Here is a 24,550-nt window from a genome sequence, read left to right on the forward strand (position 1 = left end):
TGGGGGATGGTGGGGGACAGTGGGGGATGGTGGGGGATGGTGAGGAGTGGTGGCGGATGGCGGGGGACAGTGGGGGATGGTGGGGGATGGTGAGGAGTGGTGGGGGATGGTGGGGGACAGTGGGGGATGGTGGGGGATGGTGAGGAGTGGTGGGGGATGGTGGGGATGGTGGGGGACAGTGGGGGACAGTGGGGGATGGTGGGGGATGGTGGGGGACGGTGGGGGATGGTGAGGAGTGATGGGGGATGGTGGGGGACCGTAGGGAATGCTGGGAAATGGTGGAGGTTGGTGGGGAACGGGGGGGATGGTGGGGAACAGCAGAGGCCAGATCTAGGAAGCTTATGGAAAGAGTTTACACTTTGTCCTGACAGCAGCAGGGAGCCATGGAAGGGTTGTGAGCAGAGGAGTGGCCTAGCCAAGTTTAGGTCTTAGAAAGCTCTCTCAAATTAGTTGGGCATGGTGGTGGGCACCTGTAGTCCCAGGTACTCGGGAGGCTGAGGCAGGAGAATCGCCTGAACCTGGGAGACGGAGGTTGCAGTGAGCCGAGATCACGCCACTGCACTCCAGCCTTGGATACAGAGTGAGACTCCATCTCAAAAAAAGAAAGAGAAAGAAAGAGAGAGAGAGAGAGAGAGAGAGAGAAAGAAAAGAAAAGAAAAGAAAGAAGAAAGAAAGGAAGGAAGGAAAGAAGGAAGGAAGGAAGGGAGAGAAAGAAAGGAAGGAGAGAAAGAAAGAAAGAGAAAGAAAGAAAGGAAGAAAAAGAAAGAGAAGGGAAGATAGAGAGAGAGAGATGATAGATAGATGATAGATAGATAGATAGATAGATCGATCGATCGATCTATCCTCTGCATGGAGGCTGAAGGCAGGGAGACCAGGCAGAAGGCTGCTGCAATTGTCCTGGAGCCAGATGCTGTGGCTTGAATGGAGGTCATGGCTGAGGGAAGAGAGAGAGAGAGGATAGAGAGAAGACAAGGAGATGAGATCACTGAAACCTGGTGACTCGTTGGCCGTGGGAGTAAGGGAGAGGGATGATGGCCTGGTTTCTCTCCAGGGTGACTGGGGAGGAGATGGTGTCATCAACCTGTTAGAGAAATTAGGTGGGGAGGGCGATGCTGAGCTCCACTGAGACAATGTGGGATTAGACGTGCCAGGGAAGGGCGGGGGGAAATCCATGTCATCCTTGCTTAAGCAGATCTGGTCCATGAGAGGCCGTTGGGAGCCCAAAGTAGAGATTTGGGAGTCAGCATCAGGTGGCACCTGAAATCTTGAGGCAGAGATAAGGTTCCCCAGGGATGAGAAAAGAGGCCAAAGCTCTGAGCCTCGCAAAGAATTAAGAGGCCAAGCCTGGGCCGGATGACTCACGCCTGTAATCCCAGCACTTTGGGAGGCCAAGGCGGGTGGATCATGAGGTCAGGAGTTCAAGACCAGCCTGACCAAGATGGTGAAACCCTGTCTCTACTAAAAATACAAAAATTAGCTGGGCGTGGTGGTGGGCCCCGGTAATCCCAGCTCCTCAGGAGGCTGAGGCAGGGAATTACTTGAACTCGGGAGGCAGAGGTCTCAGTGAGCTGAGACTCAGCCTGGGCTACAGAGCAAGACCCGGTCTCAAAAAAAAAAGGCCACGAAGGAGGGCCAGGATGAGGCTGAAAAGGTAGGAGGGAAATCTGAGCTTGAGAAGGCAAGGGGAGGTAGGCACGTCACTGAATACCTGTCTGCTAAAAATACAAAAATTAGCTGGACATGGGGTGGCGCCTGTAATCCTAGCTGCTCGGGAGCTGAGGCAGGAGGATGGCTTGAAGCCGGGAGGTGGAGGCTGCAGTGAGCCAAGATCGCACCATTGTACTCCAGGCTGGGTGACCATAGCAAAACATCAACTCAAAAAAAAGGGGAAAAAATTAAAAGGAAGGGAGATTGCAATACCATTGCATGCTGTCAAAGGTCAGGACAGATTAGGGCTGAAATTGGACCTGGATTTAGCAACAAGGAGGTCACTGGGACCCCGGCCAGAGTCCCTTCTGAGGTGTCTCGAGGACAGCCCTCAGCCTGCGGGGGATTGGGAATGAGGCGCAGTGAGAACTCAGAGGCAGTGGTTGGAGATGACTTGAGGTCTGGCCATCAAGGGAAGAAAAAACAAGGGTGGGTGCATGGGGGCGGGGTGGAGTGAAAAAAGGTGGGGTTAGGGGCGGCTGCTGGAGATGACAGCCACTTGGGGACATTTCAGTGCTGAGGGAGGGGATGGGGGCTGGGGCGTGGGCATGGGAATTCTGGAAGGAGGAGAGGTGGGTTTGGAGCAAGACACAGGACAGCTTCTGAAGGGACTGGGAGGGAGAGGGAAGGGCAGATGCAGAGGGTCAAGTGCACCCATCACCTGGCACTTGCTTCCTCTCAAAGTGGAAGGAGAGCGGTTTGATGCACATGAGGATGAAGGCCTACGGGTGAAGGAGAGAGGCGAGTACTCGAGGGATTCCTGGCAGCTCTGGCGACCTGGCTGTGACTGGAGAGGATGGCCTTGTCGTGACCGCAGCTGTCGTGGTGGTGGTTGTGGTCGTGATGGTGATTTCTCTCCAGAAGCCCAGAGCAGCTGGTGTGCAGGAGTGAAGGGGATGGAGTGGCAGTGCCCTGGTTACCGTTTTACAGGCTTGGCACAAAAGGACTCAGGCCAGGGCTGGCACATCTCCTGGTATATTGAAGCTGTTGGGCGTGGGGAGGGGAAGGTTTTAGAGGGAAAATGATGGAGGACTGGGGAAAAATGGGAAGTACTTAGTATCAGGTTCCTAAAATGTCAGTTTGCAAACATAAAAATGTTTTATCTAAAATAGGCGAAGCACACGAACAAAAGAAGAAAAAACCCAACTGGAGCAAATGGGAATGTATTCAAGCTCATTCCTATTCAGAGAAATGCAAATTTAAATACAATAATGTCATTTGCCTAGGAAATTAGCAGGGCTTAGACTATGAAAACTCCCAGTGCTGGTGAAGTGAAGATGAAACATTCATACTCACAGTGGGTGGGAAGGGTCCTTAGCAAATGGCTTCGGCCCTCCTAGCCTCAGTTTCCTCATCTATAAAGTGGGGGTAATATGATACTTCATAGAATTTCAGCTCTTGGGCACATAAACATGATTCATAAACAATAATAACAGTAGGGACTGGATTGTCTGGATTTTATTTTTTTTTTTCTTTTTGAGACAGTCTTGCTCTGTCACCCAGGATGGAGTGCAATGGTGAGATCTCAGCTCACTGCAACCCCCGCTGCCTGGGTTCAAGTGATTCTCCTGCCTCAGCCTCCTAAGTAGCTGGGGCTATAGGCTTGTGCCACCACACTGGGCTAATTTTTGTATTTTTAGTAGAGACCAGAGTTTCGCCATGTTGTCCAGGCCGGTCTCGAACTCCTGGTCTCAAGTGATCAGCCTTAGCCTCCCAGCACGCTGGGATTGCAGATGTAAGCCACTGCGGCCGACCTGGTTGTCTGGATTTGCTCAACCCTTTTTTTCTCTCTGGACAATCACATCACCAGCCCAGACTTGGGACCCTTGTATTTGCAGACAGTGGCTCCGGTCAGAGACGCCCTCCACCAGGCCCTGCCTGGTTTGCCTTAGGATTGACAACATAGGGGTAAAGGAAGAGGAAGAAGAGGGGGAGGAGGAAACAGGGTTTCTCCAGGATCCCAGTCAGGGATGCCCACGAGGAGAAATGACATGTGCTCTAATTATCATCGACTCTGAATTATATCGAATCTCTCCCTATCAAAACCCAGCAAGTCATTCTGGCGGAGGCAGCAGGAGATCATGCAGGGCTCGAGTCAGACCAGCCTGAGTTCAAGTCCTCCTCTGCCAGGGACTAGTTGTGCAATACCGGGCATGGCTCCTCGCCTGCCACAGTCTCGATCTCCTCATCTGCAACATGGCCATGATAATGCCTAAGTGCTAAGATATGGAGAGGATTGAGGGCGATCTGATACACAGGAGCACATCTGGCACCCAGGCTGTGCTCCCTGGGCCGTCGGGGCACTGATTACTCTGTCCATTTCCTCTGCTTTTGGCACCAGGGACTGTTTCGTAGAGGACAACTTTTCCACAGATGGCGGTGGGGGTGAGGGTGGAGAGTGGGGACTATGGGTGGCAAATGGTTTTGGCATGAACTTTTTGAGCGGCCGGGCGCGGTGGCTGACGCCTATAATCCCAGCACTTTGGGAGGCTGAGGAGGGCGGATCACCTGAGGCAAGAAATTGAAGACCAGCCTGGTCAACATGGCGAAACCCCAGTTCTGGTAAAAATGCAAAAGTTAGCTGGACATGGTGACCTGCGCCTGTAGTCCCAGCTACTTGAGGGAGGTTGAGGCATGAGAATTGCTTGAACCCAAGAAGCGGAGGTTGCAGTGAGCCAAGATCTCGCCACTGTACTCCAGCCTGGAGGATACAGCGAGACTCTCTCTCCGAAAAAAGAAAAGAAGGACAAAAAGAAACTCTTCCACCTCGGGTCATCAGGTAGTAGTTAGATTCTCATAAGGAGCACGCAGCCTGGATCCCTCATACGGGCAGTTCACAATAGGGTTCGAGCTCCTATTTGAGAATCTAAGGCCACTGCTGAGCTGACAGAAGGTGGAGCTCAGGCGGTGATGGTCACTCACCCACTGCTCACCTGCTGTGTGGCTGCGTCCTAACAGGCCACAGACCAACCGGCCTGCGGTTGGGGACCCCTGCTCTAGAGGACTGCTCTCTCTAACCTGATATTATTAATCTTTTATTACATACTTAGCACTGTGCCAGAGGCTTGTAAGTGCAAACGTATTACATTGTTTCACAGCCCATAAAGGAGGCACGACTAGTAAGCCTGGTTTAGAGAAGGAGGGAGCTGAGGTCAGCTGGTGAGGGTGGGGCCAGGATCTGAACCCCACAGGATGACTTGGGAGTCACTACTTTCAAAAAACAAATGTGTGTGTGTGTGTGTGTGTGTGTGTGTGTGTGTGTGTGTGTGAGTGAGACGGAGTTTTGCTCTGTTGCCCAGGCTGGAGTACAGCGGCTTGATCTCGGCTCACTGCAACCTCTGCCTCCAGGGTTCAAGCGATTCTCCTGCCTCAGCCTCCTGAGTAGCTGGGATTATAGACATGTACTACCATGCCTGGCTAATTTTGTGTTTTTAGTAGAGACAGGATCTCTCATGTTGGCCAGGTTGGTCTCAAACTCCTGACCTCAAGTGATCCCAGCCTGCCTTGGTGTCCCAAAGTGCTGGGATTACAGATGTGAGCCACCACGCCTGGCCACATTTTCTCTTCTTATAAGGACACCAGTCAGATTGGATTAGGGCCTACTGTAAATACTTTATTTTAATTTACTTATGCTTTTTAAAACCTTATCTCCAAATATAGTCACAATCTGAGGTTTTTAGGCATTAGGATTTCAACATATACATTTTAACGTTACGAAATTCTGCCTATAATGCTATGTATCTACATGTATTATTTTCAGAACCATGTCCGAGTAAATTGCAAACAGAGTAAATTGCAAAAGCTTACCTCTAAATACTCCAGTGGGCTGGGCACAGTGACTCACACCTGTAATCCCAGCTCTTCAGGAGATGGAGGCGGGCAGATCACCTGAGGTCAGGAGTTCAAGACCAGCCTGACCAACATGGAGAAACTCAGTCTCTACTAAAAACACAAAATTAGCCAGGCATGGTAGTACATGTCTATAATCCCAGCTACTCAGGAGGCTGAGGCAGGAGAATCGCTTGAACCCGGGAGGCAGAGGTTACAGTGAGCCGAGATCTCACCATTGCACTCTGGGTGACAGAGCAAGACTCCATCTCAAAATAAATAAATAAATAAAAATGCTCCAATGTGTATTTCCTCAAATCAAAGATATATTCTCTTCTATGACCACAGGACAAGCATGAGGTCAGGAAATTGGCATCGATACAATACTATTATCTCATCTACAAACTCCATGGCAATTTGCCCCTTACTGGTGATATTCACTTTGATCATTTAGTGAAGGTTGTGTCTGCCAAATTTCTCCACTGGAGAGTTATTATGTTTCCTTCCATAATTAATTATCATCTTGTGGGGAAATAACTTGAAGCTATGTAAATACTTTCTCATCAAGTTTTCATACTCATTGGTGATTCTTGCTGCAACCCATGATGATTATGGTAGCTGCCTGATGGTCATTTTCTTTTCTTTTTTTTTCTTTTTCTTCCTCTTCTTTTTTTAATAGAGACAGGATTTTGCCATATTGCCCAGGCTGGTCTCGAGCTCCTGGGCTCAAGCGATCCTCCTGCCTCAGTCTCCCAAAGTGCTGCAATTACAGGTGTGAGCCACCATGCCCGGCCTGAGCTCCCACTTTTTTTTTTTTTTTTTGAGGCGGAGTCTCACACTGTCTCCTGGGCTGGAGTGCAAGGGCATGATCTCTGCTCACTGCAACCTCTGCCTCCCAGGTTCAAGCGATTCTCCTGCCTCAGCCTTCCAAGTAGCTGGGATTACAGGCACTGGCTGATTTTTTGTATTTTTAGTAGAGATGGAGTTTCACCATGTTGGCCAGGCTGGTCTCGAACTCCTGACTTCTCCACACGCCTTAGCCTCCCAAAGTGCTGGGATTACAGGCGTGAGCCACTGCACCAGGCCAGAGCCCCCACTTTTAAATAGGACATTATACCATGGCCCTTGATCTTGACCAGAAGGGGAGCTATGTCTGTGGGAAGCAGTCCCTGCAGGGTGGATAATAAGGCACTGACCCCTTGTTCTGGCAGACTGGGGATGAGAGCAAAGGATCTAGGAAGCATGGCATCCAGGAGCATTCTTCAGGTCCAATGGGAATTCATTCACTAGTTGAGCACCTACAGTGTTGCAGGCGTGGCCCCAGCTCTTGAGAAGCTCATGAAAAAGGGAGTAGATGGGGAGGCTAAGGCAGAAGGAAGGCTTGAGGCCAAGAGTTCAAGATCAACCTGGGCAATAGGGTGAGACCTGCCCCCCCGATCTCTGCAAAAAATAGAAAAATCATCCAGGCACAGTGAAGCACACTTATAGTCCCAACAACTCTGGAGGCTGAGGTGAGAGGATCACTTGAGCCCAGAAGTTCAAGGCTGTGATGAGCTGGAATTGTGCCACTGCGCTCCAGCCTGGGCAACAGGGAAAGACCCTGTTTTTTTTTTTATTTATTTTTTTTTAAAGGGGGTGGGGGATAGAAAAAATAGACAACTCACCACTGTGCAGTTTCTAAAATTGAGAAATTTTGTACCCCAAGGGTTAACTTAGGTGGCTCTTTTAGCTACGGAAATGGAGAGCAGTGAGCAATTGGTTTTTAAAGATTCTTGTGAGTGTTAGACAAAGCTGCCTCAACTTTTGGTCACTTGGGAAACTAGTGGGCCAATTTGCAGACCAAACCCCACAGCCTGTGGGAGGGAAGGGAAAGAAGCCGGAGGTCTGGTGGACCGAGGCACAGAGGAAGGAAAGCAAGATAAGGGCTCTGAAATCGAATTTGCCACATCAAGGAAAGTGGGGATCTTTGCTGGTGATCAGGGTGCCACACAGAGGCCTCCCCATTTGGAGAGGTCCTGTGCCCTCCACAGTGAAATAAGTGCCATGATGTCAATTTCACAGGAGAGGCTGCCGGAGCGATGGAATTTCAGTCAGTGAGAACAGCATGAGCAAAAGAAAGTGGGGGGGGAGATGAATGGCAACATCTATCCCCCATGTGGCTTCCAAAGCCATCTCTTTTGGGTGGGGCTTCCCACCACAGCACTCATCCCTCATGTTTATGTGGCCCTCCTCCCGTGGTTGCGATGTAACCCCAAAGTGAGCCAAGATTGTGCCACTGCACTCCAGCCTGGGTGACAGAGTGAGACCCTGTCTCAAAAACAATAAGAAAACAAAACAACGACAACAAAAAATTCAGAGGTGAAGATTGCTTTAACCAGGGTGATCAGAAAGGTCTCTCTGAGGCAGTGACATCTGAGCTGACCTGAAAGATGAGAAAGAGGCAGGCCAGTTAACAGAAGAAGAGGCAGCCAGTGCCAAGGGCCTGTGGCAGGAATGGGCTTAGTATGTTTGGGGGACAGAAAGAAGGGTACTGTGGCTGAAGAGCGGTGGATGAGGAGAGACTGGCCAGAGGAGGTGTGTAAACAATCTGAACTTTGTTATGAGAAGAACATTGGCTGGTGTAGGAAGACAGACTTTGGAGGCAAAGTAGGGAGCCTGTCTATCCAGAGGCTGCTGCCACTGTCCGGGTGAGCTGATGGTGCCAGGACCAGGTGGCAGGACCTGGTGGTGAGAAGTGGTCCTATGCAGGAGACCCAGAAACACCGCTAGCTTGAGTTCTCAGGTGGGGAGGAAGTGAGTGTGAGGGATGGAGCCAGGATCCCGGGTTCTGGCTTGAACAGCTGAGATGGGGTGGCAGGGGAGCGGAGTTAACTGACCATCGGGTGCGGGCTTTGGGCCGAGTCGTTTGCAGTCGTCTCCCATCTGACACCCACTGGAGACGCAGAGCGGGTTGCTGGCTATGAGTCTGGAACTCGGAGAAGCTGTTCGCTCTGGAAATACAAACCTGGGGCTTACAGCCATGTAGATGACATTTAAAGACACGGAACTGGATGAGATCATTAAGGCAGAAGGTGTAGGTCGAAAGAAGAGGGCCAGGACCCCTGACTGTAAAATGAACCAATGACACCTCCACCCACGGGGCTCTCGCGAGGTGTCACGTGAACGCACCCAGCAAGCGCTGGAACCAGGCAGAGAATCGCTGCTGCCCTGGGGGCGGGGCCTCCGGGGGCGGGGTCAGAAGGGGCGGGGCCGAGGGACCAGGAGGCCGCTCCGGGCCGGAGGGCGGCCGGGGCGGTGACGTCACCGCATGACTGGGTTTTTATGAATGAAAGGAATCCTGTGAGTGAGTAATTCCGGGAAGCTCGCCTTACAACTCCGCGCGGCCTCGGCCCCCTGCGCCGCCCGCCCCACAACAAAACTCTGCGCAGCGCTCCCGGGCGCCCGGTTCAGAGCGACCTGCGGCTCAGAACGGAGGGGAGACGGACCAGAGAGCGGGCCGGGACAGCGGCCGGGACAGCGGAGAGACGCGCGCGTGCGAGAGCGCCGGGCCAGGCGGGCCCAGAGGCGGGTGAGGAACGCGGGGCCAGGAGGACGGTGCGCGGGACCCCGAAGCGGCAGGGTTTCCGCGCCCCGGGACGCGCCTGAGGTGGGCGCCCGGGCCCGATCCGTCGGGGCTCCAGGGGCTCCGTCACCCATCGGACGGCTGGGGGCGGGGAGAGGGGAGCGGCCGTCCCAGGGACGCCGAGACGGGGCCGAGGCCAGCTCGGCGGAGTGGGGGTGGAGACGGGGCCCCTTCCCGGGGAGCGGGCGGGGAGGCGGCGGCGCCGGGGAGGAAGGGGCAACGCAGGCCGGCGATCTCCGCGTCCGCCCGGCGGGGGCGGGGGCGCTGTGCTCCTACGTGACTCGGTGGGAACAGGCCCTGGCCCGGCGCCCGCGGGCGGTGCGCGCGCGGTTTGTTTACGTCCGAGGGCGGGCGGGCGTGCGTGTGTTTCCTGGCGGGCGGCCTGGGTGTCCTGCCCGGTGCGTGCGTGCGCGGTGTTCCTCGCGGGGCGTGTGTGCGTGTGTTGTGCTGTGTTGCGCGTGTGTGCTTGTGTGTGCGTGTCCGCGCGCGCGCTCCCTGGGGCCTGTACACCAGCAGTGTGTACTTCGGAGAGGGCGTGCCCTGGGCTGTCCACAGGAGTAAACGCGGAACAAGGACCCAAGCGAAGGAAACGGACGCGTGCTTCTTCACGCTGGGTGTGGGAATTCTGGTCCCGGCCGGCCGAGTCCTACTGCCCAGGGCTGTCTGGGCCCCCCGCGCTCCTCGGAGTTTCCCAGGGCTTCCACCACGTGACCCCAGTGTTTGTCCCCCGCCCAGAGCCGGCGCCTGCAGCCACAGGGTGGGGCAAGGTATCAAAGACCTCACCCAGCTGAGCTAGAAGTGAGGGGTGTGAGCCACTCTCTGCTTGGCACCCTAGTGGATCTGGTAACAAAGTGAGTTGGAGCCCAGGTTCTTGTCCCCAGATTTTGGGGCTCCTTGGGGAGGGAAGACCCAACATACTCTCGTTCCTCCCCAGGGTTGCCCATCTCCTCAGTCCCATGAGAAGAGGAAGGGCCAGAAAACCGACTGCAAAGGTCGGGGGCAGGGAGAGGACCCCAGGCTTTCTCGCTAGTCTGGGTTCTGGAGGCTGTACCTACTCGGTCGCGGAGGATGGGGCAGAGCCGGTTTCGCCCTCCTGGTAGCTTCAGTTCACAAGTGGGACTAGTGAGACTAGACTGACCTACAGCTGGACGTGGGAAGCTAGCTGAGGCTCTGAACCAGAGGCGAGTCCTCACCCTTGGCCAGGCAGGGTCAGCAGGCAGTGGGGACAGGCCTCTGACTGCAGGAAGGGTTAATGAGTGAGGGGTGGGGCCTGACCTACCTGCCACCTACCCACTCACCCAATAACCCTGCAGAAAGCACCTGTTTAGTGTGGCAGCCTGCAGGATGGGCTGGGAGTAGAGATTCCTTGGTCTTAACCCACCTTACCCCTCCACCCACCCACAGGTCTACAGAATCATGGGAGGGGGAAAGTTGAGCTTGCCAGGGTGAAGAACCAATGATCTTTTGACTTCCGATCTTTGAACCCTGGTGAGCTCTGCTACAGCAACATGGACCCTCAGTGTCCCCCTCTGCCACTGGAACTAGGTAACAGGCAGGGTGGCAGGATGGTGTGTAGGAGGGGGAAGCTCTGGAAGTCTCTGCAGACAGCGTATTTTCCAGGGGAATTGTGGAAGAGAAAGCAGAACCGACAGCAGACAGCTGAGGGTACCCAAGAGTAGGTGGGGTTTGAGTCAGTGGGGTTGGGCCAGGAGTACAGGAACCAGCCAGGCCCACTCTCAAAGCTGGGCAGGAAACATTCCAAAGTAGGGCCAGGGGTCAGGGGATGAGGGGAAGCGGCTGGCTGACTCAGTCCCAGATGGAAAGTTAGCACTGAGAGGTTTAACCTCCCATCCAATCACCCCTGGGCCTTGCATGGCCGTTGGGCCCCGTCCTGGACCAGATGCCGGGGATGATTTGAATAGACCAGATCCAGAGACTGCCCTCTGGGAGCGTACAGCTAAGCAGGGGACATAGAGTTGAAAAAAGATCCACAGAAGTAGATGCAAAACACAGCTGAGATGGATGATGTGAGGGAGAAGTGACTGTGGTTTGAAAGTACGTAACAGCACTCTGACTTAGCCAGGACAATCAAGAAAGGCTTCCCTGGGGAGGTGACTAGTGAGCTGAGTCTGATAGAGTGGTGGTTGTCTGTGAAGCCCTTGAAGGCAGGACTGTGATTCATTTTAGGGTGTCCAGGGCCCAGCCTGGAACACAGTAGGTGCTTCTTGGATGTCTGCTGATTGAATGAATGAGCCCTGGGTCCCTGTCCTTGAAGAACTCCACAACATATGGAGAAAAAGGCCTGGGAACCCCAGAGAAACAGGAAGCCGGGGCTGGGGCTGGAGGAATCTTGAAGCAGTCTCCCAAAAGCGAGTAGATCCTTCAGGGCTCAGGAGACTTCCTCCCTCACGCACACAGGCACACACTGCCCAGCTGTCCCTTTGGGAAACATTCAGGGATAGCAGAATTTGCTGTCTGTTCATTCGTTTGCATGTGATCCTGGGAGAGAGTGGACAGGAACATGGCTGAGACCTGAGGGCCCTACTGTGTGGGCTCATGGGAAGCTGACATTGCAGGGCTTTGAAATGGGCCAAGCATGAGCAGGCTTGTGGGTTTGTGTCAGTACTGATTCCTCTGACAGCTCTTGGGGAAGCATCAATAGTAGGGATTGGAGATGGAGGGCAAGACAAGAGGCTGGTGAGCAGGCAGCTGTGGGCACGGTCCAGATGAAAGAGGAAGTGGTCTGTGGCTGCGCAGGTGGAGAAGAGGGCTAGTCTGATAGACTGGTAGTTTGTGTCTCATGTCTCCACCTCCAGGAAGCCTTCACTGCTTTCCTTTCTCTACCTCCATTCTACTGGTGGTCTTGGAACTCTGGGCCAGTATCTGAAACTTTAAACTCAGAGATAGTCATTGCTGGAAGGTACCTTAGGCTTGGAGGAGGTTTGGCATGTTGGGGAAACTGAGGCCCAGAGAGAGGGAGTGCGGTACCTGAAGCCACACAGCAAGTATGAGTGGGTGCCAGAACTGGGCTGGAACCCCAGGCCATTGCATCCCTGCAGTGCTTGGTGCTCGCAGCCTTGCTCCCCTTCCAGCAGGGAGGAGGTTCCAGCAGAGCTGGCTGACAAGACCCAGGAAAACACATTTTTTCCCTCTGTCCTCACAGAGCGAGCAAAATGGCTCAGCAGCCAGAGAGGAGCCCATGCCAGTGGGTGGGCCTTCTACAGGGTGTCTCTGTAGTGGACTGGTGGGGCCAGGGAGGGGGACGTTGGAGGGTTGTGGCTGCTGACTGGACAAGGCAGTTGTCAGTTCCCCAAGTGTCACCTTACTCATTATGCCTCCAGAAGACGACAGGAACCTGCAGACCCTGGAAGTCAGCTCTGCTGGCTTCCAAGGGAAGAAGGGAGGACGCCAGGGAGAGGTGGTGGTGGCTGGCATAGAAGAGAGGGGACCCCTGGGTTCCAGTCCACCACTGCCACCAAACAGCGGCTTGGTTGCCTCCACTGCAGAACAGGGGATCGAATCAGCTGCTGTTTCTCAGGCCCGGGTTCAGCCAGGATGGCAAAGGCAAAGGACCCAGACCCCTTGACAGCCCCTGGCCCGGGGTTGGCAGCGGAAAGCCTGAGGTTACTGGAAAGTTCTCCCTTCTTGTGACTTTCCCTCTGTGATTGCCTGACTTTGCTGAGCTAGGACATTCCTGGGCAAACGTGGGTGCCTCGGCTGACATCCAGGATGCAGTTGAGGGGGCTGAGGCTGGGACAGGAGAGCGTGGAGGAGTGGGGGAAGAGCAGGTTCAAAACCTCCTTAGCACCTGAGGGTACTTAGAATCACAGCCAGCTGCCGCTAGTGTCAAGAGTAGGGAATGGCTGGGTTCCATCTCTTGGGCCTGCTCTGGAAGCAGTGTTGAGAAGGATTCTGAGGCTGTGTCCAGGTTCAGGAGGAAACAGTGCTGCACTGAGGAAGACCCAAGGGCTATGCCCTGCCTCGCTAGGAACCAGCGCTTTGGTGGGTAGCGATGTCTCTGCTGCTTGTGGATAGCAGCATGATGGTGAGATGGGGTAATCTTTCTTGCCGAAGCCTCTTTTTTTTTTTTTTTTTTTTTTTTTTTTTGAGATGGAGTCTCAGTCTGTCTCCCAGGTTGGAGTGCAGTGGCACTATCTCAGCTCGCTACAACCTATGCCTCCTGGGTTCAAGAAATTCTCCTGCCTCAGCCTCTCGAGTAGCTGGGATTACAGGCACCTACCACCACATCCAGCTAATTTTTGTATTTTTAGTAGAGATGGGGTTTCACCATGTTGACCAGGCTGGTCTTGAACTCCTGACCTCATGATCAACTGCCTCGGCCTCCCAAAGTGCTGGGATTAAAGCCTTTTTTTTTTTTTGAGTCTCACTCTGTCACCCAGGCTGGAGTGCAGTGGCTTGTTCTCGGCTCACTGAAACCTCCACCTCCCAGGTTCAAGCGATTCTCCTGACTCAGCTCCCCAGGTAGCTGGGACTGTAGGTGAGCCCCACCAGGGAGGCGAGGTGTGAAAGGACCAGGTTTCAGTCCTGCGCCTTTGCAGATATTCATTCACACCTGTTGTGTGACTTCGGGCAAGTGATGCCCCTCTCTGGGTCTCCACCTCCCCTTGGGTAAAGTGAGGAGGCAGGACCTGATGGCCTCTAAGAGTCTTTCCTGCAGTTCCCTGTGTGCCCTTGCTGGCTGGGAGATGCTGAATCAGAGCGAGACCTCAGTGCTGGCTACAGGCCTGACCCCTCCTGGACAGACAGCAATTCTAACCTCCCAGGTGCTCACTGACCTCTACAGTTTATATCACTTGATTCCACCAAAACCCTGCGAGGCAGGTACTGTTCTGATCCGACAGATGGGAAAGTGGAGACCCAAAGAGGTGCAGTGGTTCACCCCAGGTCACACAGCCTGAGAAAACAGAGATGGGACTTAAACCCAAGCTTGATTCCCTTTACCAAGGATTTACCTTGAATCCACTGCACCTTTACCTGTTTCCCAAACCCTGCCTTTGCGGGGGTCACATGGCTGGGATTCCCTCTGCTGTCTTCCCATTCTCCCTTTGTGGGGGATTCCCTCTGCTGTCTTCCCATTCTCCTAGCATCTGGACTGTCTCTGCCAACCGGCACAAGGAAGCAGCTGGAGAGGAGGAAGAATTAGAGACATTAGGGACAGGGCCAGGAGTCTCTGAACTACGCTTCGGCCTGGAACTTGGTTTGGACACTGACAAGCTGGGTGATGGCATCAGAGACTCCACCCATCCACCCCTCCCCAGTGCCTGCTCCTGCCAGGCCTTGTGCTGGGTGGCCTCAAGCACCCAGAGCTGACTTAGCCCCTCCCTGTCTGGTGGAGAGACGGCAAGGACATACAACCCGTTACACACAGGGGTGGGTGGTGCCTAACAGGTCCTAGGGGTCAGGGAGGGCTTCCTGGAGGAGGAGAGGTCTACATCCAAGGAAGGAGGATGAGTAGGAGTCCGCCAGACAAAGTAGAGGGGAGCGAGGGGAGAGAAATGTCACGGGGTGGGAGGTGGCTCAGAAGCAAGAAAGCGCGGGTGGGAGGAAGTGAAAGAAATTGTGCATGGCTGGAGTGCTTAGGGGAGGCGGCAGTGGTGGGAAATGAGCCTGAGGCTGGACACACAGGGCCTGGAGTGCCATGAGGGTGGGTCTGGACTCTGACCTCAGGATAGTAGGAAACCATGGAAAGTGTTGTTTGTTTGTTTGTTTTTGAGACAGAGTCTCGCTCTGTTGCCCAGGCTACAGTGCAGTGGCGTGATCTCGGCTCACTGCAACCTCCGACTCCAGGGTTCAAGTGATTCTCCTGCCTCAGCCTCCTAGCACCTGTAGCTGGAACTACAGGTGTGTGCTACCACGCCTGGCTAATTTTTTTTGTATTTTTAGTAGAGACAGGGTTTCACCGTGTTAGCTAGGATGGTCTCAATCTCCTGACCTTGTGTTAGCTAGGATGGTCTCAATCTCCTGACCTTGTGATCTGCCTGCTTCGGCCTCCCGAAGTGCTGGGATTACAGGTGTGAGCCACTGCGCCTGGCCACCATAGAAGGTTTTAATCTGGTTGGTGGCATGGTCAAATTCACATGGTGCAAAGATTGTCCAGCTGCTATGTGGGGATGAGCTGAGGCAGCAGGGAGGTGTGCTGGGGCCTCCCCAGGTGTAGGTAGGGTGGTGAGGGTGACCATTTAAGAGGCTGGCATTGGGTCAGGCGCAGTGGCTCACACCTGTAATCCTAGCACTTTGAGAGGCCGAGGTGGGTGGGTCACCTGAGGTTAGGAGTTCGAGATCAGCCTGACCAATATGGTGAAGTCTCATCTCTAGTAAAAATACAAAAATTAGCCGGACATGGTGGCGGGCACCTGTGGTCCCAGCTATGCAGGCGGCTAAGGCAGGAGAATTGCTTGAACCCGGGAGGTGGAGGTTGCAGTGAGCAAAGATTGTGCCACTGCACTCCAGCCTGGGTGACAGAGCCAGACTCCATCTCAAAAAAAAGAAGCCTGCATTGAAGGGCAGGATCAGTGAGGCTGGCGTGTAAACTTCTCCAGGTAGTGTCTGAAAGGTCAGGGTAGGTAGCAGATCTCCGGACTTTTCCAGGTAGGACAGGAGTGCACAGAGGCCCCCAAGGAGAGCTAGGTGGGCAGCCAGGGTCTGAGCCCCCTAGGATCTGGAGGGCTGGGCAGGGAAACTGAGGCCAGAGCCCAGGCTAAGCCGGCATGTTCAGCAGTGGGGATTGAAGCTCACAGGTCACCCCATGAGGTGGGCCTTCTCCCCATCTTCACCGGAGATTCACACAGAGGTCTGGAGGTGCCTGGGTGCTGACTTGGCACTCTGGGTCCACCCAGCTACCCCCAGAGAAGCCTGGGTGACTTCTGAGACTCCCCTGCTTAAGGGCCATGGTGGCTGCTCCTGTCCGGGGATCACTGAAGGCCCTAACTTCCTCCTCCTGTCCCACTCCTTCCTTCCTTTTGAGCTGCTAGACCCCCTGACTGTGTGGGCTGGGAGGGGCTGGGGAGTTTCCTGAGAAGCCCTGGACTGTCCTCACCTCAGCCTGAGTCACACTGAGAGCTCAGCAAGGATTCCTTGAGCATCTGTGAGGTGCCAGGCACTGGGGAGCTCATGGTGGATGAATGAGGTACAAGCTCTGCCCTCATGGAACTGGAGCTGGCATCTTTTTTTTTTTTTTTTTTTTTTTTTTGAGACAGAGTCTTGCTCTGTCACCCAGGCTGGCATGCAGTGGCATGATCTCAGCTCACTGCAGCCTCCTCCCGGGTTCAAACAATTTCCTGCCTCACCTCCCAAATAGCTGGGATTACAAGTGCCCACCATCACAACCGGCTAATTTTTGTATTTTTAATAGAGATAGGGTTTCACCATCTTGGCCAGGTTGGTCTTGAACTCCTGAGCTCGTGATCCACCCACTTCGGCCTCTTAAAGTGTTGGGATGACAGGCATGAGCCACCGCATCTGGCCAGGAGCTGGCATTCTAATCAGGAGGTTGGGAGGGACAGATACTGAACCATATATGTGACACCCACCATATATGTGAATGATGATAATTACACATGGGGAAACCAGAGGTGGGGAAGGGACATGGGGCGAGAGAGAGAGAGAGTGTGTGTGTGTCTGTGTGTGTATCAGGCATTGTGAATTCTAAATTGAGTGAACATGAGATCCCAGCAGAGGCCAGGAATGGTGGCTCACGCCTATAATCCCAACACTTTGGGAGGCAGAAGCGGGCAGATCGTTTGAGCACAGGAGTTCAAGACCAGCCTGGGCAACATGATGAAACTCTGTCTGTACAAAAAAATACAAAAATTGGCCAGGCATTGTGGCATGCACCCTAGGGAGGCTGAGGTACGAGGATCACTTGAGCCTGGGAGGTTGGGGCTACAATGAGCTATGATCATGCCACTGTACTCCAGCCTACAACAGAGTGAGTGAGACAGTGTCGCCAAAAAAAAAATTAAAAAAATACCAGCAGAGGGACCAGCCAGTGCAAAGGCCCTGGAGAGAAGCGTGCATCCTGTGCACTGAGGAACGGTGGGTGTGGCTGGGGCAGGGAGAGCACAGGGGAGCCAAGCAGGGCTAAGGTCGGAGAGGGGATGCTGAGGACACTTTTTGCAGCACTTTGTGGGCCATGGTGACGATTCTGGCTTTACTCCAATGAGCTGTGGGAGGGTCCTGAGCGAGCCATGATGTGAGCTGACTTAGCACAGCTGCCCTGTGTCACCCAGGAGGAAAGTGAGGCACAGAAAGCTTCACTGACCTACCAGAACCCCACAACTAGTGAGCGAGACCGCCCCCAAAAGGCCCCAGGTGTTTCTGGCACCAAGGTACATGTACTTTCCATTTCTCCACATTGTCCCCAAGACACACCCCAGTCCTGCCAGAATGTGTCAGGGGCTGAGCTGACCTGTGAGGTCGGCCCCACAGACAGCTCAAGGAACCAGGACCTAGACCCGGGCTTTTGCCCCCTGCTGTCCACCAAACTGGATAACACTCATTCTGATACAGCACGTGTTTACAGGATGCTACAGCTCAGGTCGAAATGCATCTTCCTTTGTTTTCTTTTTATTTATTTATTTTTTTGAGATAGAGTCTCAACCTCTGTCACCCAGGCTCCCAGGCTGGAGTGCAATAGCGCAATCTCGGCTCACTGCAACCTCCACCTCCCGGGTTCAAGCAATTGTCCTACCTCAGCCTCTTGAGAAGCTGGGACTACAGGCGTGCACCACCATGCCTGGCTAATTTTTGTATTTTGGTAGAGACAGGGTTTTGCCATGTTGGCCAGGCTGTTCTTGAACTCCTGGCCTCAGGTGATCCGCCTGCCTCAGCTTCTCAAAGTACTGGGATTACAGGCGTGAGCCACCACTCCCGGCCTGTCTTCCTTAGTTTTCCTTGGCTTCTTACCACTGCCCCCTCACCTTGGAGACTGTCAGAGGAGAAAACTCAGGTTCACAAGGAATGGCGGAGCAGATCCGATCAGCTAGGGACAGAGAGGACTGCTGCTGTAAAGGGACCTTTGGGAGATGGTCCCCTTCTCCAGCTCAGAGTGATGACCACTGACCCCTAGAATATACCCTCCACGAGTTTTTTTCACCTTTGTCTCCCCATTGCCAAGCACATGTTTGGCAAAGAGTAGCTGCTCAATAAATAGTTGCTGAAGAAGCATGTGACTTGTCAGGCCTGTAGAAGGAGGGATTAGGAGGTGAGAGGCCCTCAGTGGTCTAGGGCTGGCTGCCCCATCTGCCTAGGGCATGCTGAGTTAGTGCTGAGCAGCCCCCAGGTAGTTAGGGAAGCTTTCCCAAAACACAGGTCTAGATGAAGGAGGACTGGGGAGGAGGGGACTGGCTGATGTTGTATCTTACGGGGTGCCCAATGGACTCTGTGAAAAGGCATTTACTGGTGCACATATGCTGTGTGTACTTTTCTGTATATAGGTTATACTTTAAGAAAACTTCCGAAAAATTAGGATGGGAGCGTTGGCTCATGCCTGTGGTCCCAGCACTTTGGGAGGCTGAGGCGGGTGAATAATGAGGTCAGGAGATCGAGATCATCCTGGCTTACACAGTAAAACCCCGTTTCTATTAAAAATGCAAAAAATTAGCTGGACATGATGGCATGCACCTGTAGTCCCAGCTACTCGGGAGGCTGAGGCAGAAGAATTGCTTGAACCCGGGAGGCGGAGGTTGCAGTGAGCCGAGATCATGCCACTGCACTGCAGCCTGGGTGACAGAGCAAGATTTTGTCAAAAAAAAAAAAAAAAAAAGAAAAGTTCTGAAAAATTGGCCAGGCACAGTGGCTCACACCTGTAATCCCAGCACTTTGAGAGGCCAAGACGGATGGATCACCTGAGGTCAGGAGTTTGAGACCAGCCTGGGCAACATGGCAAAACCCCATCTCTACTATAAGTACAAAAAATTAGCCAGGTGTGGTGGCATGAGCCTGTAATCCTAGCTACTCAGGAGGCTGAAGCAGGAGAATCGCTTGAACCCAGGAGGCGGAGGTTGCAGTAAGCCAAGATCGAGCCACTGCGCTCTAGCCTGGGCAACAGAATGAGACTCTGTTTCAAAAAAAAGTTGTGAAAATCAAATCAAATGCACATGTCCACGCTCCATGTGGAAGAATGATCAGGAGAGGAGCGTCTGTCCATTTGGTGCACACTCACTGAGCCATCTGTTATATACCAGGCACTTGTTTAGGCATAGTGATGCCATGGTGAGACAGGGAAGGCCTCTGCCTTCATGGGTTTCTGTTTCGGGGGAGGAGGGGTGGAAAGGAGAAACCAATTATAGATGAGGAAGCAAGCGTGAGAAATGAGAAGAAGTGACTATTACAAGGGTTCACCGTTGGGGTGATGTGATGTGCACAAAGAGGCATTTAGCCATAATGGTCAAAGAAGACCTCTTAGGCCAGGTGCAGTGGCTCACGCCTATAATCCAAGCACTTTTGGGAGGCCGAGGCGGGAGCATCACCTGAGGTCGGGAGTTTGAGACCAGCCTGACCAACATGGAGAAACCCTGTCTCTACTAGAAATACAAAAATTAGCTGGACGTTGTGACATCCGCCTGTAATCCCAGCTACCTGGGAGGCTGAGGCAGATGAATCCCTTGTGCCCAAGAGGCGGAGGTTTTGGTGAGCTGAGATTGCGCCATTGCACTCCAGCCTGGGCAACAGAGTGAGACTCTGTCTCAAAAAAGAAGAAGACCTCTTGAGGTGACATTGGGCAAAGGCCTACATGATGAGGAGTCACTATGGGGAGATAGAACAGTAAAGAGAACAGCATGTGCACAAGTCCAGAGACTGGAATGAGCCTTAAGGAGGCCACTGTGACTGGACCAATGTGGAGAGAGGAAGGTGGTAGGTATGAATCAGTTCTAAGAGAGCAGGGGCCTTGAATGCCAACGTAGTGAGTTTGCATTTTATTCCAAATGGGAAAACAAAAACAAACAAAGCGACTTTGGCCTCCTTTCTACTCTAGGTCTGCAGCCCAGAGGGCACCTCCTGCAAACATGTCTGTGGATCCCTTATCCAGCAAAGCTCTGAAGGTGAGGAGGCAGCCTCCGTCAACCCAGGGAAGCCCTCCCTCCCTACCCCTGCAGAGCTCCTCATCCCAGCTTCCCCTTCTTTCATGGAACCCCCTGGGTGGCTCAGCAGGCATCAAACCTTCATGATGCCAAAGCGGGGGCCACAGCCACAGACTGGGACGAGGAGGCCTGGGCTCTGGTCACAGGCTCCGTGTCCCTGCGGTAGGTCACTTCCCTCTCCAGGCCTCCCTCTCCATCTTGTCAATGTCCCCCGGGGCATTCAAAGGTGGTTTCCAGGCTGGGTTTCTCTGGCCGAGTCCAGGGCTTGGCGCTAGGTTAGAATCCAGGCTGAGCCCCGGGATGGCCTCCTTTTGTGTTTTCCTATCCTAGTTTGGCCCGGTTTTCCCTTTCCTGATTCCTGCTACCCTTTGGGGTTTGGAATCAAGTCCAGCCACCAACTCAGCGGCTAAGGCGGTGAAGGAGGAACACTGGGGGTGGAGGGGGGGCCGTCCCCAGTCCCTGGGCCTCAGTTTCCCTATACCTGCAGATCAAGCGCGAGCTGAGCGAGAACACGCCACACCTCTCGGACGAGGCGCTTATGGGGCTGTCGGTGCGCGAGCTGAACCGGCACCTGCGCGGGCTCTCGGCCGAGGAGGTGACACGGCTCAAGCAGCGGCGCCGCACACTCAAAAACCGCGGCTACGCCGCCAGCTGCCGCGTGAAGCGCGTGTGCCAGAAGGAGGAGCTGCAGAAGCAGAAGTCAGAGCTGGAGCGCGAGGTGGACAAGCTGGCACGAGAGAACGCCGCCATGCGCCTGGAGCTCGACGCGCTGCGCGGCAAGTGCGAAGCGCTGCAGGGCTTCGCGCGCTCAGTGGCCGCCGCCCGCGGGACCGCCACGCTCGTGGCGCCAGCCAGCGTCATCACTATCGTTAAGTCCAACCCAGGATCGGGGTCTGGCCCCGCCCCCGGTCCGGACCCCGTTCCCGGCCCGGCCTCCTGCTCCTAGTGCCTGCCCCTTCCACCTCCCCAGCCACGCCCCTCCCGCCCCAGCTCCCTCCCCAAAGTGCCTGAGTGCCGGCTCTGTACCCAGGTCCCATTTCTCTGTAGCACCGGCCCCTTGGTGCACACACATTCCCTCCCTGGGCCCTGTCTTCCTCTTGCAGCCCCCAAAACTGGGACCGAATGGCCCTGGGAAGAGGAACTTTGGTAGGTTGGGGATGGGGCAGAGCTCGGGATCTGGGATCGCCCTTGGCTGAAAGTTTAGCCTTTTTAGATTGAGAGACACGGAGCCAGCTTAGAGAACAGCTGTTGGGGGAGAAAAGGGCACCCCTTATCTTGGAAACTGCTTTGGTTGTGCCAGTATGCTCTCCAAACCCTCCCAGGATTCCAAGCTAGATTTGGCTATCTGTGACTTGTGGGGCCGTCCTGGTGAGAAATTGCACTGAAGAGATGCCCCCACCTCTGCTTTGGGCCTGGCCTTCCAAAACTAAAAGAGTGGGTAGGAAGTCTAGTAAAACCCAGTTCGCAGATGGCCCGAGGTCATATATCACTTAGCGATTGTGCCGGTTCCAAAACCTGGGTTTCCTTACTGCTGCCCTAAGATTCCAGCCATGGTTTTCAGGGGGACAGAGGGCAAGGACTCAGAAAGGTGATGGGAGGGCCTCCCTGGCCTGGGAGACCTCTCTCTGCAAGAGAGGGGGAGAGAAGCAGAGGGAGAGAGAAGGTGACAGGGATGGAAGAGTGGGAAGGAGCTGGCCTGGCTCAGCCCTAGGCTCTCCCTGCAGCCAGGATGTCAGGGGCTGGTCAGACAGAGTAAAGGCGCCATGGACTGCTGTGGCAAGTGGGGAGGCAAGAAGTCAGACCCTGCGGTCTGACTACAGCCTGGAGTGGGGTCCTTAGAAGAAGGGTCCCAGCTCGACCCATCAGTGCCCACTGTGGGGTGGGGGCTGACCCCTGCCTTTGATTGTCACCCTCCTGGGAACCCCAACCTTAGTACCTCCCCCCGCACTGTCCACACTGCCCCTCCCCACTGTTTTATTTATTGCACGGATCTAAGTTATTCTCCCCAGCCAGAGCCTGAGCTCCTGCTCCCTGGGAAAAGTGGCATATGGGCTGGACTTTATATTTTATATCTGCAATAAATCACATTTTATCTTATATTTAGGGAAAGCCGGATAGCAGCAAAAAAAATGTTTAAGCCGGGCTCGGTGGCTCATGCCTGCCCAGCACCTTGGGAGGCCATGGAGGGTGGATCGCTTGAGTCCAGGAGTTTGAGACCACCCTGGACAACATGGTGAAACCCCGCCTCTACAAAAAATACAAAAATTAGCTAGGCGTGGTGGCTCACGCCTGTAGTCCCAGCTACTTGGGAGGCTGAGGCAGGAGGAGCGCTTAAGCCCAGAAGGCAGAGGTAGTAGTGAGCTAAGATTGCACCACTGCACTCCAGCCTGGGCAACACAGCAAAACCCTGTCTTAAAAAAAAAAAAAAAAAAATTGCCCGGCTCCTAGAATTTATTTATTTCCTGACTTACAGCAAGCGAGTTATCGCCTTCTGTATTTTGTAGACTTTCTAAATAAAGTCTAATTCCTTTTCCACAGAGAATAAGTCTGTGTCCTGGGCTATGTTTTGTTGGGGAGGGGTGTCTAAGATGGCATTCTGCTTTCAAACCCTTGGGGCCTCTGGTGGTGGGGAGGCCAGTGCCCATCTCCAGCTGTTGCACAGGACATGAGGTGGGGTAGAGGCGGCAGCAGAGACCAGTGGTGCCGAAACTTCGATGCTTCCTTTTTGGTTGCTTAGAGCCCAGGAGCTCCTAGGGACGACAAAGCCATGATCATGATGAAATTTAGGGCTAGATTCTGGCTGAGCATGGTGGCTAACACCTGTAGTTCCAGCACTTGGGGAGACTGAAGCAAGAGGATCTTTGAGACCAGGAGTCCAGGACCAACCTGGGCAACATAGTAAGACCCCATCTCTCCAAAAACATAATTAGCCACGTGTGGTGGTACATGTGTCTGTTGTTCCAGCTACTGGAGAAGCTGAGATGGGAGGATCACTTGAGGCCAGGAGTTTGCTACCAGCCTGGGCAACACAGCAAGACCCCCATCTCTACAAAAAATTAAAAAGAAAACAGGCCAGGCGAGGTGGCTCACACCTGTAATCCCAGCACTTTGGGAGGCCGAGGCAAGTGGATCATTTGAGGTCAGGAGTTCGAGAACAGCCTGACCAACATGGTGAAACCCTGTCTATTAAAAATACACAAAAATTAGCTGGATATGGTGGCACATGTCTATAGTCCCAGCTACTCAGGAGGCTGAGGCAGGAGGATTGCTTGAACCTGGGAAGCAGAGCAACCTCTACTCGGGAGGCAGCGAGCCAAGATCACGCCACTGAACTCCAGTCTGGGTGACAGAGCGAGACTCCATCTCTAAAACAAAATAAGAAAACAATTAGCCAGGCATGTTGGTGTAATTGAGCCCATGAGCTCAAGGCTTCGGTGAGCTATGACTGCACCACTGCACAAGCCAGCTGACAGAGTCCCTGTCTCAAAAGAAAGAAGTTTGCCGGGCGCAGTGGCTCACACCTGTAATCCCAGCACTTTGGGAAGCCGAGGTGGGTGGATCACCTGAGGTCAGGAGTTCAAGACCAGCCTGGCTAACATGGTGAAACCCCATCTCTATTAAAAATACAAAAATCAGCCGGGCCTGGTGGCACGTGCCTGTAGTCCCAGCTACTTGGGAGGCTGAGGCAGGAGAATTGCTTGAACCCAGGAGGCGGAGGTTGCAGTGAGCCGAGATCGCGCCAATGCACTCCAGCCTGGGTGACAAAGAGAGACTTCGGAAAAAAAAAAAAAAAAGAAATTTAGGGTTAAATTCCCTGGACATCCCTTTAGTGAGCAGACAGTCCCACCCAGAGAGGAAAAAAAAAACAGATTTCGGAGTAATCTTTCCAGCACTTTCACATTGAGGTCTGATTTTTTACAGCAAGTAGAAACTACCTTCCCCATGTTTTGGAAGACCCAGGGAGGCAAGGAGAGTTCCTTTCCCAGCCCCTATCTGCAGGCCTAAACCATAACCCTGTCTTGTCCTAGCCCTCAAACTCACTAATTTCAACCCAATCTGCCAGCCCTTCTGGGGCACCCTGAAGGAGGAGTGGAGTGTACTGTGGTCTGTGGGTCACGGCAACTGGGGTTTGAATCCAGGTGTCTTTTCTTTCTTCTTTCTTAATCCAGGTGTCTTGTTTTTCTCTCTTTTCTTTTTTTCTTTCTGACGGACTCTTATTCCGTCACCAGGCTGGAGTGCAGTGGTGTAATCTCAGCTCACTGCAACTTCTGCCTCCCAGGTTCAAGCAATT

At 53.7% G+C, this 24,550-nt stretch overlaps 1 protein-coding gene across 5 annotated transcripts; it reads left to right on the forward strand.

Annotated features, from left to right (window-relative positions):
• The first annotated feature begins 8,775 nt into the window (after positions 1-8,775).
• On the forward strand, positions 8,776-22,804 carry MAFF (MAF bZIP transcription factor F). Of its 5 annotated transcripts, none has more exons than XM_032266625.1 (3): positions 8,776-9,103; positions 20,154-20,220; positions 20,747-22,804. In XM_032266625.1, exons 2-3 carry the CDS (start codon positions 20,185-20,187, stop codon positions 21,203-21,205), a joined length of 495 nt encoding a protein of 164 aa, XP_032122516.1. In that variant the 5' UTR covers positions 8,776-9,103; positions 20,154-20,184; the 3' UTR covers positions 21,206-22,804. The 5 variants fall into 5 exon arrangements, with proteins under 5 accessions (XP_032122516.1, XP_032122518.1, XP_032122519.1 ...); XM_032266627.1 differs by lacking the exon at positions 8,776-9,103 and adding an exon at positions 9,372-10,008; XM_032266628.1 differs by lacking the exon at positions 8,776-9,103 and adding an exon at positions 9,372-9,924.
• The last annotated feature ends 1,746 nt before the right edge of the window (positions 22,805-24,550 follow it).

The sequence above is a fragment of the Sapajus apella genome, unplaced genomic scaffold (genome assembly GCF_009761245.1).
Source record: "Sapajus apella isolate SASKATOON/1434 unplaced genomic scaffold, GSC_monkey_1.0 scaffold160, whole genome shotgun sequence".
NCBI classification, from domain to species: Eukaryota; Metazoa; Chordata; class Mammalia; order Primates; family Cebidae; genus Sapajus; species Sapajus apella.